This window comes from Biomphalaria glabrata, chromosome 1 (genome assembly GCF_947242115.1).
Source record: "Biomphalaria glabrata chromosome 1, xgBioGlab47.1, whole genome shotgun sequence".
Classification (NCBI taxonomy): Eukaryota; Metazoa; Mollusca; class Gastropoda; family Planorbidae; genus Biomphalaria; species Biomphalaria glabrata.
Window position 1 is genome coordinate 64,209,760 of NC_074711.1, and position 15,536 is coordinate 64,225,295.

The following is a 15,536-nucleotide window of genomic DNA, read 5'->3' on the forward strand; positions in this document are numbered from 1 at the left end:
GAATAAAATTAGTTGAATATCTATATAATATAAACTACGTATTGATATGTGACCCATTGTAAATATGTCGTACCTCACTCTAATCTCAAATTGTATCATTAGTAAATTTAAATGAAAAAGGGTTGTACCAGGTGGGAGGGGCGATACATGCAATCGCATTTCCCCCATCGGACAAATCAATACTTTTTCTTTTTGTATTATAGTTAAGAAATTACAAAATTTAAAAAATCTGTCACTAATACAATTTATATATACTATAAATTAAATTCTTATATCGAGTCGCCCCATACCTATTCTTTAATGCCAAATGCAATCTTTAGCAGAAATTAGTAAAGGAGCGAGGATTAATCGTTTTCACTCTACCGCCATTCCCATTTTTGTAATTTCACATGAAGTTATCATAAGTATTTTAAGAAAGACTTTGCATTGGAAAAGTTAGAATTCAAACGAAATTTTTCAGTATAAGAGTCATGATTGAGATGAGTTCTAAACTCAAATAACGTTTTTATAGTCACCTTTTCCCAACCTTTTCAATCTGATATTTTTCTAGCTAAATAAATTTGGGACTATAACTCACGATTTATACTCGAGTTTTCTTGAAAAATATTTATCGAATAAGTTTTTTTTTGGCGGCGATCCTCAAAGCAAAAATCTAAATACGTGGGGTATCCTATCTTTTCAAGGAACAAATCGGTTTTATTTGCAATGTATTATGGGCCTATAAATTCAAATTAGAATATTTTTCAAGTACAACATTATTCGAAAGGTCGTTTTTTAATAGTATGAATAATGAGCTTCAGGTCAGAAGAATGCGTTTCTGCAGTGAAGAATGCAAGAAAACGCTTTTGGCGTCGGGGCTTCGCTCCGTACTCCATTGATGAATAATGAGCTGTACTTGTCAGGAGAATGCGTTTCTGCAGTGAAAAAAGCAAGAAAACGCTTTTGGCGTCGGGGCTTCGCCCCGAACTACATTGTGAAGAGTGAGCTGTACTTGTCAGGAGAATGCGTATCTGCAGTGAAAAAGGAAGAAAACGCTTTTGGCGTCGGGGCTTCGCCCCGAACTTCACCAGAGAACCTTATAGCGCTGCCCCAGTTGTTTTTGTTTTTCGCCGAAGGTTGAGAAATGCTGCTTTTTTTATTCTCATATTTATATATATATATATATATATATATATATATATATATATATATATATATATATATATATACATATGTGTGTGTGTGTGTGCGCGCGTGTGTGTGTGTGTGCACGTTTATGCGTAGGGTTAGGGTTTACTGGGCGTTAGGGTTAGGGTTTGGAAAAAAATCGCCCCCCCCCCACTCCAAAGTTCTGGATCCGCTAGTGCCGGTAGCAATCATACATATAACACTGAACCATAATCTTCAAATACAAAAACAAAATTTAATAAAATACTCTGAAAGACACAAAGATAAAGGCACATTCCTCGTCCCATATGCTAGGACAAATTTGTACAAATACTCCTTCTTCCCTAGTGCTATTAGAGCATGGAATGGGTTGCCTGAGCTAGCCAGGAAAACCAGTGACTTAACAGAATTTAAGTCATTGATTAATATGCATGACTAAATGCATGACGCGTAGGACGTAATCATCTTCTTTTTTGAAGTAACATCTGTATTATATAAGATAAGATACCCTTTATTTTTATTTTATTATTTTTTTACATTCTTTTTTTCAATCACTATTGTTTGCTTTTTTTTTTAAGTCTGCTATGTTGTAATTTATTATAGTAGCTTCCCTTAGCCTTTACTTAGTGATGTCACTTGGATACTGTACAGTTGCTACACAGAGGCCATTTTAAAGAATAAACAAAGCTGGTTCAAAGTGCTCATCAGGAAGCAAAATGACTACATATGATGAACCTTCGATTTACAACCTTCTTACTGTTGAAGAAGTAAAAGAAAAGAAGCCAAAAAAGTGAGCCTTTGACTTTGTATAAATTAAGTTGATACGTCTTCCAGTCTTCGTCTTTGTGACGTTTGTCGTTCGACTTTAGTTAGCTTGACAGCTAGGGCTAGGCGCTAGGCCTAGGGGCCTAGACTATCATATGTCACTATATAGTATAATATAGTAGTTATATAGTATAGTATATCATATACTAAATATCATATGATTTATCACTATAGTATATGATAGTATATGAAAATTTCAAAATATGAATAGGGGGTAGTGATACTGTCAGTCGCGGAGTCTCAGTCTAGTGAGTCTAGTGACAGTCTAGTCAGTCTAGAGTGACTCTAGAGTATAGTTGGTAGATGGAGAGTTGTAGTGTAGACTAGTCTAGAGTGTAGACTAGACTGTGTGTGTCTGTAGTACTGTAGTGTAGGTGTAATCTTATGTGACTCACTGACTGTCATAGGCCTACTACAAATGAAATTGAAATTCAAAGTACAATATACTTAGTAATAATAGAAACAGAATAATTAGATCGAATAACTAGTCAGCTGGACTAAATTTGAGGATTTGGCTATATTATATTTATATTGCTGTATACTATATGTATATATAAATATATACTAGATCTAGTTACAGTACTAATAGACTAGATATATAATATAGTTGAACTATCTAGGCCTATACCTAGATTTGATATCTATTAAATCTATACTATTATACTAATAGAATAAGATACGACTAACTACTAGATCTACATTATAACTATAATAAAAAAATAAAATAAAATAGATCTAGACATCTGACACTATTATAGAATAGATCTAGAATCTATATATAGATGTATTAAATGTATATACAAATATATACTCAATTCTCAATATAAATCTATAGGCCTACTATCTATAGTTTGTATGTTCGCTGGGTCTGATTTTAATCATCATTTCTAATTTGATATCTATATTTATATCCTAGCCTAATAGCTTATTATAAACTAGAGCTTGATCTAATAATATATAAGGATAAGCATGTCTCTTTTTTGTAGTGCTAATATATTCTTTTCTGAATTCTACAATAGCATCAGACGTATAATACCAAATTAAAAAGCAAACATCTATAACTTATTTTCGCCCATCAGACTCTCTCTATAAATATGCACATTATATTTATTAGGACTTTTTTTTCTGAAACCCTTATAAGATATATTGTAACATCCTAACTGATAGGATATCTTTTTTTTTAAAGATGACTCGATGGTCTATATTAACATGCTCCATATCAACCAGTTGATTTGGCAATCATACTGTGCATAACTATACATCTGTAGGCATAAGGCCAATGTTAGACCTACTTTGATTTAAGACCATATATGTAGAATGCAGTTAATATATACATAACCTAAATATCTTCAATTTTAAAATTAATTATCAACATTATAGCAGCTATATTATAGAGCAAAGCTTAATTAGAATTTTTATTTGTTTGTTATATTCTTCAATAAATTCTTCCTTATGTCAGTAAAAATGAAAATAAGATTTCTTTAAAGATTATTATTTTTTTAAACATGTTTTTAAAATACTAAATTAAAAACATCTTAAATAACTTTTATTCACAAATATCTACAGCTTTCATTTTGTGTAAAAACACAAATGAAAGAACAAGATGTCAAATGATTCAAAGTTATACTGCTTTTGACATACAATAAACACACATGGTTCAGTCTCTCCTCTCTGACTTTCAATAGCCATTTACCCATTTTTATCTACTCATCTGTATCAAATCTTTATCAGCATTCATTAGTCATTACAAACATACACATACACTCCAAACAAGCGTAGTAATCAGTAGCATTCATATTCAAAGAAAGTAAAATCAATAGAAAACGTTTCAATAATTTAATTTTAAAACATTCTTTCGTCGTTTAAATGTCTATAAAGTAAATTGTGCCACCATACATGAGAGGCAAATTTTGATTTAAGATGATTATATATAAGTTTCACTGTTTTCAAACTATAAACTTCTAGTAGTTTTATGGCTTTTCAGAACCAAAACAATGTGTAATATCTAGGAATAAACAGTTTATTATATGTTTATCTAGATATCTTTAGTTCTAGGTAAAACTTTTCTAGGCTTAGTAATCTAATATTTTATAGCCTTTTTTTTGTGTGTAGAATTTGTTTCATTGTTTTTTGTTGTTATTTTTTTTTTTTTGTTATGCAAAAACAAATATATTATTTTAAATAATTTGGTTGACATTTTTCTATATAGAAAGCTTATTATTAAACTGTAATGCTTGAATATAAGGTCAAGATATCTTTCTAATTATATGTGTTCAATATTTTAAATATAGTTTCAAATTTGTATAACATTTTGTTTTTAAATATTTTTTTATTGAACTGATATTAATTATTTAGCATTCTTTATATAAAGGAGAAATTGAGCATTACAAATATTTGGCATAAAAAGGTGTCCTTATGTGTTTTGAAAAAAATAACCATACAATAAGCAGTACTCACTAAGATTTTGCTTTATTATTTTGAAATAAATTACTTTCAAAATTGGTGTAGGCACACTTCAAAATTTAGAGAAACAGTGAAAGAAGAATATGTTGCTGGGAGAGACACTTACAAAACTATGGGGCCAGCAAAAGTGCCACCTCCTCAGCCTACAGAGTATTTGAAAAAACATGAGAAAGAACCTCAGTTACCCAAAAGTAAGATGTTTTCTTAAATTGTAATAAATATCAGAAATTAGAAAATGTAAAAAATATATTGTATCTTGAATAAGAAAATTAAATAAATATTTTCTGTCTATTTCAATCAGAGGAAGAATTTCATTATGCTTGTGAGGATCGCAAAAAGCCAGCAGTCCCTAAAAAAGATGAAACTCCTCTGATGGGCCTTAAAACAACCAAGAATTTTATTAACACAAATGCTGTAGAGAACATAACATCAGTTCCTAAAGTCCCTGTGAAAAAGTTTGTAGACACAAGACACGGAGACACACATGAGCTAATACCATCTGGTTTTGAGCCTATTTTTGTCCACAAGAAAGTAAGTCAATGTATACCTTCAATCAAAACTAAACACTATAATATTATCCTCATTGGTGGCATCAGAAGTAAAGTCAACTTCTTTTGTGGTCTAAAGTTTATGAATCATGAGACAAGAGCAATGGTCAAGCTCTCAGTTCTTTCTTCTAATAGTTAGTTAATAAAACTGGTTGGAATAGGGAATACTCTTGAAATCTGATATTCTTCAGAAGTTGTCATTACTCTTATTCTATTACTCCATACCTAAAAATGATTATAGTAATTTTTATCTTTAGTTATCCCTTTCTTATACAGGTGTGATATTAGTGTATGTCACCTGTGTGTGTGTGTATAATCTCATGCTCCACAGCACACAATAACAGCTAACCAGAAGTAAGTCAACTGTCCATATTATTCAGGTCACATTACCCTGTGCATGGGAAAGTGATGAAAAGGATCTAGAAAAATCTTTGTATGGTAATATTCAAGGTGTAATAGATTTAAAGCCACCAACAAATCTATGTCATATGATTGAGGAGGCAGTAAGACTTCCTATTTATCATTTTTGACACCAAATCTTTGTTTTGGCTACTACAGAAAAAAGACTTTAATTTAAAAAACACTGTGATAAACAATTCTAAAACACAAAGTAAGCATGGCCTTCTAGTAATGTTTTTACATAACCAACACTCTGCATAGTCATGTATAGTGACTGAGAAGTTCAACATGCTATTTTTCCAAACACAAACTGCAACAGAGCTTTACAGATCAGCAGCAAAAAACTGACTATAAAATAAAAAAGTAAAACTGTTGCTTTTACTAATAGTCAATCAATCTTTTTCTTTGTTTTCTTGCATTGAATGTTTTGTTTTATTTGTTCTTTTTTTTTAAATAGGATTTTGGAGAAGTACCAACATATTTGGTGAAGAGAAAGGAGGAAATCAAACGTGCACAAGAAGAATATGATCAATATATTGCAGAAAATTTTAAACGTGGTGCTTTGCGACAATTATCTGAAGATGAGCGTCAAGCAATTTTAGATGGTTTGAAGGCCAACTGGGAAGATATTCAAGATCAGTACCAGAGCTTGTCTGTTGTTACTGATACTTATCCTAAAAAACAAAAGAAAGAGAGACTAGAGGCTCAAATGAAACAGCTAGAAAGAGATATTGAATTATTTGAAAAACACAAACTGATTTATATAGGTAATTAAGTGTATTCTATTCATTGGTAAGTTTATACATTGAAATTCATCAGGCTTTGAGATAGAATTTGTTTCATAACATTCATTTAGGATTTGGCAAAAAAAACAAACTGTTCAGACTTTTTTTTGCTTCATTTAATCATTTGGCTGACATTGTCTAGATGTCATCTTTTTCAAGAACAGTAATTAACCTTTCAAGAAAAGTGTACAAAACAAGACCATACATTTTTGATACAACAGATTTATGAAATTGTTATAAATATTTAGCCCTGGTGATTTATATTTAAAAAATTCATGTGAATGAAACTTTAACTATAAGAAATAACTTTTTTTTTTTTTAAATTCAGAACAAATGAGGATCATATGCTGTTTTTTCATTTGTTTACTAAGTTTAAATGAAAAACATTGCATTGCTATGTATATATCTATATATAATTTTCTCACCAAATGCTATTTTTTTAAATAGCCAGAGCAGATAAAAATATTTAAAATAGTTTTGGCACTTGAAAACTATAACTATCTGGTTATGTAGGTATAGTGTAAGACTCAAAAGACAGCTGAATAACATACCAAACCATTTGTCACAAAAAAAATAGATGTATATTTACGATAAGGACTTAATGTATTAAATAGAAAGGTTTTCTACTAACTTTATATTTTTATTTAATTCCAAAAATGCTTGACCAATCCATTGTCAATTTTTTTAAATAAGTTTTTTTATACTAAAAGAATAAAGTGGGTTATAAGCATGAGACATACTTTGTATGATTATGTATATAAATTTTACTTTTTAAAAATAAATTAAAAAAAAATGTTGTTGTTTTTTGTTTAAATTGGCTAAGTCAGGTATTTAATAACTCATATGTAATGTGATACTAGTAAAGCAGTAGGAATATATTAAGTTTATCTATAACTTAACATGATTGTGTCTTGGGATGTCCCAAATTTGATGTCATTTTAGACACTGGCTAAGGCAAATAATATCCTTTTTTAAAAATGTAAAGAGGATCCAGTTTGTTACTTTTTAAAATCAATTGATGTTGATGGGACACATGGTAGAGAACATGGGTATTCTTAAGACACTGAAGAAGGTTAAGGGGTAAAGTATTGGATAATCAATTAACATAAATTATTCAGTACTAGTAGTCTGTCTTGCATTTACACAAAGTAGCCTTGCAGAGTCTTCAGTCTTACAGGCCAGGGTTATATTGGATGTTGATTTTCTCATAATTTAATTTACACAAATTCTTGCTTAATAAAAACCTCTTAGAGATGATGTCAAGTAAAATACAAGTTTTTATATTTATTTCACAAATAACATGACAAAACCCCCCCCAGTAAAACATGTTTTATCAAAACTACTTTTTTTTTAATGATGTCTTTTCTAAAGCTGTGCTTGAAATATTTTTCTGATTTTTAATTTAAAGTTTGTTATTATAGAGTTTTAAATACTGTAAGTTCGGATCCATTTATAATATTCAAGTTTATACAATATTAGATTCCAAATTTTCAAAATTAAATTATCTTACTTCCATGGGACATATAACTACCATTCTTAAATTCTGTTCATATAAATTAATAATAAAATATAGAAAAATGTTAATGCAGTTCAATTTAATGTTTTAGTTATGTGAACTGGGAAACAGCATTGATAATGAATGTCACATTACACTATCATTTACAGTTTACTATAGCATATATAAGAATGTATGGACACCAATTTTATTGATTTCATTCATACATCCACACAAATAATTATTTTAAAGGAAACAAAAGAAAATAATTTTAAACTGTATCTTTATTTAAAAAAATAAAAACATAAAAAAAAAACATAATGAAATGGTCAGTAATATCTTAAAACAGCAAACCAAACAAACTATAAATGCAATCAACAAAAGTTTAACTCTTTCTTTCCATTTTATTTTCTGTTTTCCTCAATGTTTAAATAGCTTAAAATAAATCATAAATATTTCTCTTTGATAAGCATTCAGATTTTTAAAACATTTTACAGAGTATGATGTAATTAAAATGAGTTGCTTAAATTTCATAAAGTTAGATACTTACAAGGTTTCCCTTTAATGTTTTTTCAAATGAGTTATTTATTGTTTTGTGAAAATATGGATACATATATCATTAAAAAAAATATTCAACATGAGTTATAAAATATTTCTTACCTCTTGTCAAGACCTAGATGACTTGTTTACAGTTGGTGAGTTTTCCATTTCAATGTTCATGATCCAAAATAAAAATAACTAATTTATAAAAAAATTTTTATTAACTACTTAAAAGGGCATGCATTTCCCATTAATTCTTAATCTTATGTAAAAGTTTATGCTAACAAACAAACAAGTTATTGAAGTTTAATCATAACATGGTAGTGCACTAAAAATGATCAAATTGAATATTTCCTTCAGAACATAGAAAATAATTTTGGAGCGAATGCGTTACATTATTATTTCGTCTCCATCAAACTTCAGTTTTGCTTCGATCAAAGCTAATGTACCAAGCTATTATAAAAATAAAAAATAAGATTTATCATTATCTTGCCTACTTCAGTTGACAAATACATCTTAAGAAGAATGCAACTATATATGTATCAAGAACAACCTTAACATACATTTTTTGTTAAATCTAATCTATTTAAAAATGTTAAACAAATCGGTATTTAATAGTTCTGAAACAAACATATTAAACAACTATGTTACAAGAATAAAAAAAAAATAACTATGTAGGCTACTGTGTGTCAGCTGAGGATATTGCTGTTCTAGAATCTTTTTGCAAATTACTTTTATACAAAGTTTACCCATATACAAGTAATACTGAAAGAAACAAATAATGCCATTGTATCATACAGCAGTGATCACAGAAACATGCTTGTTGACAGAAAATGGGATCAATCTCTATCACAAAAATGAACTAAATGAGCACATAGAGAAGAGTGATGAGCCTACGGTTCAAACATCCAATTCTTCGTTCACTGATGCATTATGTGCTTCATTAGTTGCAGTACTTGGTTCAGCAGTTGTACTTGTGCTGGCCTCAGTACCAGGCTCAGGCTTTGGTTTATAGCTGCGCATTTCCCTTTCATATCTCTCTTTTTCCCTTTCATACATTTCATAGTAAATCTAAAAGAAAGACAATATTTTACATCTTCCTATTTTAAATAATTATATCTACATTTCGATTAAATAATGCTAGATCTTTTGTATAATCATCTCACCTCTAAAATTTCTATACAATTAACTCTCTAGCTACTAAGCCCATACCTAAGCAGCATCTCTAAATACTTAGCAAAGGGAGGTAACTCCAAAAAAAAAAAAAAGACTGACTTTACAAAATATATTTAAAAAAACAAAAACATAAAACAACATCTATCAATAACAAAAAATACTTCTAAAAAAAGAGAAATGGAAGACCTTTAAAATTATGTATAATTTGAATAGGTTTTACAAGATTAAAACAATAAAAACAGGTAAAGACGAAAATTTGTTCAAGTGCCTCATTTTTTGAAGACTGGTGACCCCCCCCCCCCCCCCCCAATCAGATCTGTAATTTTTGGTAACCTCTAACATTTACCCAAAGACCAGTAATGTTTATAAGTAGGAATTTAGTAGGCCTAGACAATAAACATTATGCTTATATATAAAATCTGTATATATCTTGAGTATTTACTGACTTTCACTGGGTGCGCGTGAGGCCCTTAGTTGCCTGAACATGGCATCATGCTGATGTGGTTCTGCATGTGTCTCAGATTTCATTACTTCTAGCATAACAAAGTAAAAGTAATCAAACCATTGTCCAAACCAACGTTGTGTACACTCCCAACTAGATCTATTTCATCAAAAGTTTTCATGTGGTAAATAAAAACTGTTCAAAATATCAGTCTAAGAAGTTGAAGCTTCATTGACCCTAGATCCAGAATAGTCTAGATCTAGACTAGATGATAGATCTAATGTTTACTTCACTCTCTCTCTTAATCGGACTAGATCTAAGTCTAAATGTAGCGCTAAATTCTAATGATCAATATCTTGATCAATATCAAGTTCATTATTAGCTATATTTAGTGTATTATTTGCGATAATGGGTCTAAAAATTAAAAGGTCATTGAGAAAATGGCCTGCGCAGCTAAGGAAAATAAAAAAAAAAAAAAAAAAAAATCACCGAACTTTGAAGGCCCATAGAAACTGAAGCGAAAGACATAAAAACATCCTGTTTTTTTATGAAACGATCTATATTTCTACTTTTTAAAAAAACCCAGCCAGCTCAAAATAACACCACACATCGAGCAGGAAAACAAGAGCTACGCAAGTCACGCTGTGTGTGTGCTGTGGGGGGCGCATTAGTAGTGAGGGGGGATGGGCGCATTTGGTCGCAATAGTAGCTAATGAGTTAAGGATGACTTACTTAAGATATTATAAAGACCTAAGTAATTTGTAATGCTTACTCTTTTTTCCTCTGGAACAAGGGCATTCCATTGCTGTGCTAATGATTTAGTCAATTCATGATGTGCGATCTCCTCATTATGCTCCTGCCAACATACAAAACAAAAAAAATAAATTAAATAAATAATAGAACCAATAGTAATAAACTTAATGAAATTTGAATAAAATAAATAATAAAATAAATAATATATTTTTAATAAAAACAATTTAAAATAATTTCAATACAATTCCTTTTTAAAACAAACCTTGAAGTACTCTTCTTGAACTGATGTGCGTTGGGTGGTGCAAAACATAAGGAAAGCATTGGCTGGTTTCTTTGGTGCATTAGGGTCTTTCTCTTTATCTAGTTTCAACTGTTATTGATTATATAAATTAACAATTTCATGGTTAATATTTACCTTTTCAACTTAGAAAAAATATTAAAAAAAAAAAAAAAAAAAAAGAAAGAAAGAAAAAAAAAACTTCATGTACATAGCATTAGAAAAAAACATTACACCATTTGCAATTATAAACAATTATTCAAACACAATCCCAGGGGCCGGCCAATAAAAAAAAAGCTATAAATCAAAAGTATTTAAATGTTTTTAGTATTACTAATACTACACAAGCTTGGGATTTTTCATACATTCAACCACCTAAAACAACAGGCCTAATATATTAATTGAAAAAATTATTTAGAGAGAGAGACAACTATACAATAACTATTTTTTAACACTACTATTGTAGGTCCTACAAGCCAAATAAAAAAAAAAAGAAGACTGCAAGAATAATGGCTGAAGTGAAACTTTAAAAAATTAAGCTGCCAGTCCTACTCTAATAGCCTATGACCTTATCAAATTGTGATTCTTCAAAGAACCAATATTAGTCACATGTCATTTTGCTCAACACAAGGCTGATTTTTAAAAATGCTAATATCAATACATTACAGAAGCATATATAAACATCTGCTTTAGTTGTACACAATAAATATAAGTGCTGATAAATATTCATAGCTCATTTGATAAAAGTCACCTGGAGCTCAGTACATGGAAATAATAGGAGAAATATTATCATATTAAAGATGAAATGCAAGGAGAACATTGCAATCATAACTAAACTAGAACTTTAAATAAAGTACCTTTCTTGATTTAGCATCTAAATTACCAAGACCGTGTGCCTGTAACAGAGGTTGTATTGAAGACAAAGCTGATTTACACTCTAATCTACTTTTGCCTTCAGCTTCAGAATCAGAACCAGTGCCATGAAAAATTCCTGGTGTCCTTATGCTGCCATACAATTGATCCTCCTGGAATTCAATAAAGAATATATGTAGTAAAAACATTTTTGATGACTAACAGTACCTGGTGACTAAGTCATGCGGATAAAGAAAATGTCATGAAGATGACTTTAATTCTTTGTAAAAACAAAAATAACAAAAAAATCTAATGGTTTCGTTTTTAATTCCTTTCTATCAGTGGAATTGTGAACTAGGTTGAATTATGGTTTCTTTTCTTATTCCTATCTATCAGTGGAATTGTGAACTGGGTTTAAAAGACTTTAAAAAATGACCACCTTCAAAAGCCCAAGCTGTCCTAAAAAAGTCACAGACTAAAATAGACCATGTAAAAAAAAATGTAAGTAGTTAGTAGCTACTGGGTCTTTGTAATAATAATGAACTGTTTTGTTTCTGATGCAGTCTAGTGGTGGGAAGGAAGGAGAGAGTGCTATGCACTGAATTGAATTCATAAGTGCTTTGTGTAAATTTCTCTTTTTCATTTTCAAGATTATGAAGCCAAATTTAATTTTAAAATAAATGTATGTCAAACACATATTTTTTTTCTGACTGGTCAAATATCTATACAATCTGTAAATTTTGTTAAGAGCATGGTTAGAGACATTTTTAAAAAATAATATGATACATTCATACACAAATACAACAAGCGTTGCTGATACCATTATTATAAAATTAAGCATTCACAATAAAAGTTCTTTGAAGGTAAAAGATATAAATATTGGAAATAAGACTATCCTACAAGGTGTCAGGTGATGATGGTAGGCTGGATTCTCCCCAAAGATCATCCCAAGTGCACAGGAACCAAACAGTAGGTAATCACATTAAAAAAAATACTTTACTAAAATTCATAGAATGAGCATATTTATACAAAATATGTTACAAATTAATTACACTACATGAATTTTACTGCATATATAGACAAAATGCATGCAAGGTACAATTGTTTGTACATTAAGATGAGAGAACTTTGACAGCTTTCTTTTAGCACTTGGTATCTAGCTTTATATCTTTTCCAGGCAGTCTGAACATTCAATAATAGTGACTGGTTTTGTAACAGTGAAACATTGAGAGGAAAGTTGGAATTTTTTGTTTGAAAAACTGGATCAGATGAAATTTTTGGAATCCCAAAAATTTTCGAGTAATTCCTATGACTGGGGGCTTTAACCCACGAAGTGTCTTAAGAAACTTTCCCTGGCGTTCGGGGAGTTTTAGCATTTTTAATGCATGTTAGAAAATGGTCTTAAAATGCCATAAAGTGAAGGTTGATATCCATGTTTTATATATATTCTGAAAGGTAATTGGACAGCGAACACTATAGATCATATATTAAACACCTGAATTTGATCAGTTGACCTTGACCCTGACCTAATTAGTATGATTGATTTTTTTTATCAACAAAAAAGCTTGTTTGCTGACCTCTGTGAGAAACATTTTTAGAGCTATAACAAACGTTTTGATGTAATTGGATAGCCCATTTATTTTCCTTTTTAAATAGATATAATTTTGTTAAAAATGGACCATTAGATTTGAAAAAAAAAATTTTTTTAGTGACTTGGTTACCCTTTTAATACAACTAACAGTGAAGGAAAAAAAAATAGATAAAAATCGTTTTTTTTTTGTTCAGTTTAGTTAAAAGCATTTAAAGATTGAAGAAATAGAATACTTAATGCATAAAGAAGTCAATATTATCATTAATATGCTTCAATCTATCTTAAAATGTCTTAAATTTCACTAAATTTTGACTAGGTCTAGGTGCAGATCCAGGCCGGTCTCTAGTCTAGAGTCTAGAGTCTAGATATAGACTCTAGACTTTAGATGACTACGGACAGTATGGACATAAATCATCGGCCTCTTCATGAATAGATCTAGATCTAATATATAAAATATTCTCATTATTCCTAGATCTAAATCTAATTGTAATATTAAAAAAGAACAACTAAAAGTATTTGAAACTTTATGTTTTGTAACATCTCATGGACCCGGGCTAGCATCGGACATTGCAAGAAAAATTCGCCGGTGAATAATCAGAATGTAAACACAAAAACAGATGGGGAAATGGGCTATTTTTGGATCTGACAGGAAGAAGAATGTCTAATAGATCTGAAGTTTAAAAATGGTCACTTTAAAACGTGGATTGGAATAGAAAATCAGCAGTCTAAAGTCTAATCGGCCGGGACGCCACAGAAACGAAATGTCGGCCGATATAATCGGCCGACGACGCTTCGTGGGTTAAAATATTACAATATGTTGCAATGAATATAGTCCCAAAAAGCCAGTGGAGTCTGGGAGCACATGAGGCGCCCTGACCGCACTTCCCCGTGGTGGAGGCTGTCCAGGTCTGAGCAAGCTATTATAGCACAGTGCAGGACAGGCCACTGTCCTGTTGGCTCATATTTCTCGCGGCTATGGCCAAATTTTGATTCATGGTGCCCCCGCTGCGGGGAAGAAGAGGAAACTGCGCTTCATATTCTGTTTGACTGCCCCAGACTTGCTGATCTCCGTCTCGACAGGTCTGGGAAACCCAAAATTCTCGACCTGTATGGCGAGATTTATGCACTACGCAAGAAAGCAGGGTTTCTGTCCAAAGCTTTTGCAAGAGAGGATTTGAGCCTCTCAAGCCCTCACTCTAATGGAGTTTGATGATGATGATGATTGAATATAAAAGGTCAATTTTGTAAAAAAAAAATTACCTCCCAGAGTAAAGGAACTTGAACATCTCGAAAATTATCACCCAACTCATCAAGTCTTGAGGTCAAATATCTGAATACAAAACAGTAATATATCAATTTAAACAACTCTAAAATACCACATATTATTTGAATTTTCAGAATCCTTTAATTGTGGCCAACTTTTATTAGTTAGCCAGGGCAGTATACTATAAAAGTTACTTAAGCCCTTAATGAATCGATACTAGTCCAATAACACTATCTTTGTTTAGTGTATAATCTAAACTTCAACTCCATACAGCACACATCACAGCTAAGACTTGTAATTTTTCAAATTCTGCATATAATGTTAAATTTAATTAATTTATTTATTTTAAAGAATAAAATGGTATTGATTCATATAATAATTTAAGATAAAATTATTTTTTTTTTTAACAGTGAAACACTTTCTTTACCTTTTGTCTCTTTTGTATCGTTTGATAAGTTTCTTAACATGTTGTATTCTATTTACCATTTTTTCATTGGACTGTAACAAAATAAAACAAAATTTAACTAAATCTAGATGAATATTAATAGATCTAAAAATAAATATATTATTATAGAATGTTAGAATAAATATATTATCTAGATTATACATTATTAGATCTAAATAAATCTATTTAGATCTAGAATTCTAGAGTAAAGTATGATTCTTGAGCAATCAGGATTTGTTTGATATATACATAAAATTGATGAGGAATTGATAGATCTAGGTACTCTAAATTTTTACATGGGTCAGATCATTACAGAGCTATAAAAATTTGAATGTAAAAAATTGCTCCAGGCAATACTTTAGATAAGTCTAGATCTATATTAGATTTACTTTAATTTGAAATTTTTCAAAAGGACTGCTATATTCCTACTGTGCATACACTGCACACCTTTTTTCTTCACTTCTGACACAAGTTGCTTTGCTTTTCCTTCTATTAAAGGCAAAGTTCATAATCAGGTATAACTCAAGAGGTCACA

General features: G+C 30.3%; 2 protein-coding genes across 3 annotated transcripts; one reads left to right on the forward strand and one right to left on the reverse strand.

Annotated features, from left to right (window-relative positions):
- Positions 1 to 1,774: 1,774 nt before the first annotated feature.
- Positions 1,775 to 7,746, forward strand: LOC106077480 (enkurin-like). Of its 2 annotated transcripts, none has more exons than XM_056007784.1 (4): positions 1,775 to 1,936; positions 4,480 to 4,625; positions 4,736 to 4,965; positions 5,839 to 7,746. In XM_056007784.1, exons 1-4 carry the CDS (start codon positions 1,863 to 1,865, stop codon positions 6,154 to 6,156), a joined length of 768 nt encoding a protein of 255 aa, XP_055863759.1. In that variant the 5' UTR covers positions 1,775 to 1,862; the 3' UTR covers positions 6,157 to 7,746. The 2 variants fall into 2 exon arrangements, with proteins under 2 accessions (XP_055863759.1, XP_055863765.1); XM_056007790.1 differs by lacking the exon at positions 1,775 to 1,936 and adding an exon at positions 2,295 to 2,407.
- Positions 7,747 to 10,248: 2,502 nt separating this feature from the next.
- LOC106050864 (uncharacterized) lies at positions 10,249 to 15,042 on the reverse strand. Its single transcript, XM_056026303.1, has 6 exons — positions 14,984 to 15,042; positions 14,553 to 14,622; positions 11,707 to 11,874; positions 10,835 to 10,942; positions 10,592 to 10,675; positions 10,249 to 10,272 (listed from the first exon to the last, which is right to left on the reverse strand). Exons 1-6 carry the CDS (start codon positions 15,040 to 15,042, stop codon positions 10,249 to 10,251), a joined length of 513 nt encoding a protein of 170 aa, XP_055882278.1.
- Between the last annotated feature and the right edge of the window lie 494 nt (positions 15,043 to 15,536).

Excerpts from the sequence above, each read along its gene's own strand:
- LOC106050864 (XM_056026303.1), bottom strand. The coding sequence starts at position 15,042 with ATGGTAAATAGAATACAACATGTTAAGAAACTTATCAAACGATACAAA. Across the intron at positions 11,875-14,552 it reads AAGTTCCTTTACTCTGGGAG|GAGGATCAATTGTATGGCAG; the intron begins GTAATTTTTTTT and ends ATTGAATTCCAG. Across the intron at positions 10,676-10,834 it reads TTCAAGAAGAGTACTTCAAG|GAGCATAATGAGGAGATCGC; the intron begins GTTTGTTTTAAA and ends GTATGTTGGCAG.
- LOC106077480 (XM_056007784.1), top strand. The coding sequence starts at position 1,863 with ATGACTACATATGATGAACCTTCGATTTACAACCTTCTTACTGTTGAA. Across the intron at positions 1,937-4,479 it reads AAAGAAAAGAAGCCAAAAAA|GCACACTTCAAAATTTAGAG; the intron begins GTGAGCCTTTGA and ends AAATTGGTGTAG. Across the intron at positions 4,626-4,735 it reads AGAACCTCAGTTACCCAAAA|AGGAAGAATTTCATTATGCT; the intron begins GTAAGATGTTTT and ends TATTTCAATCAG.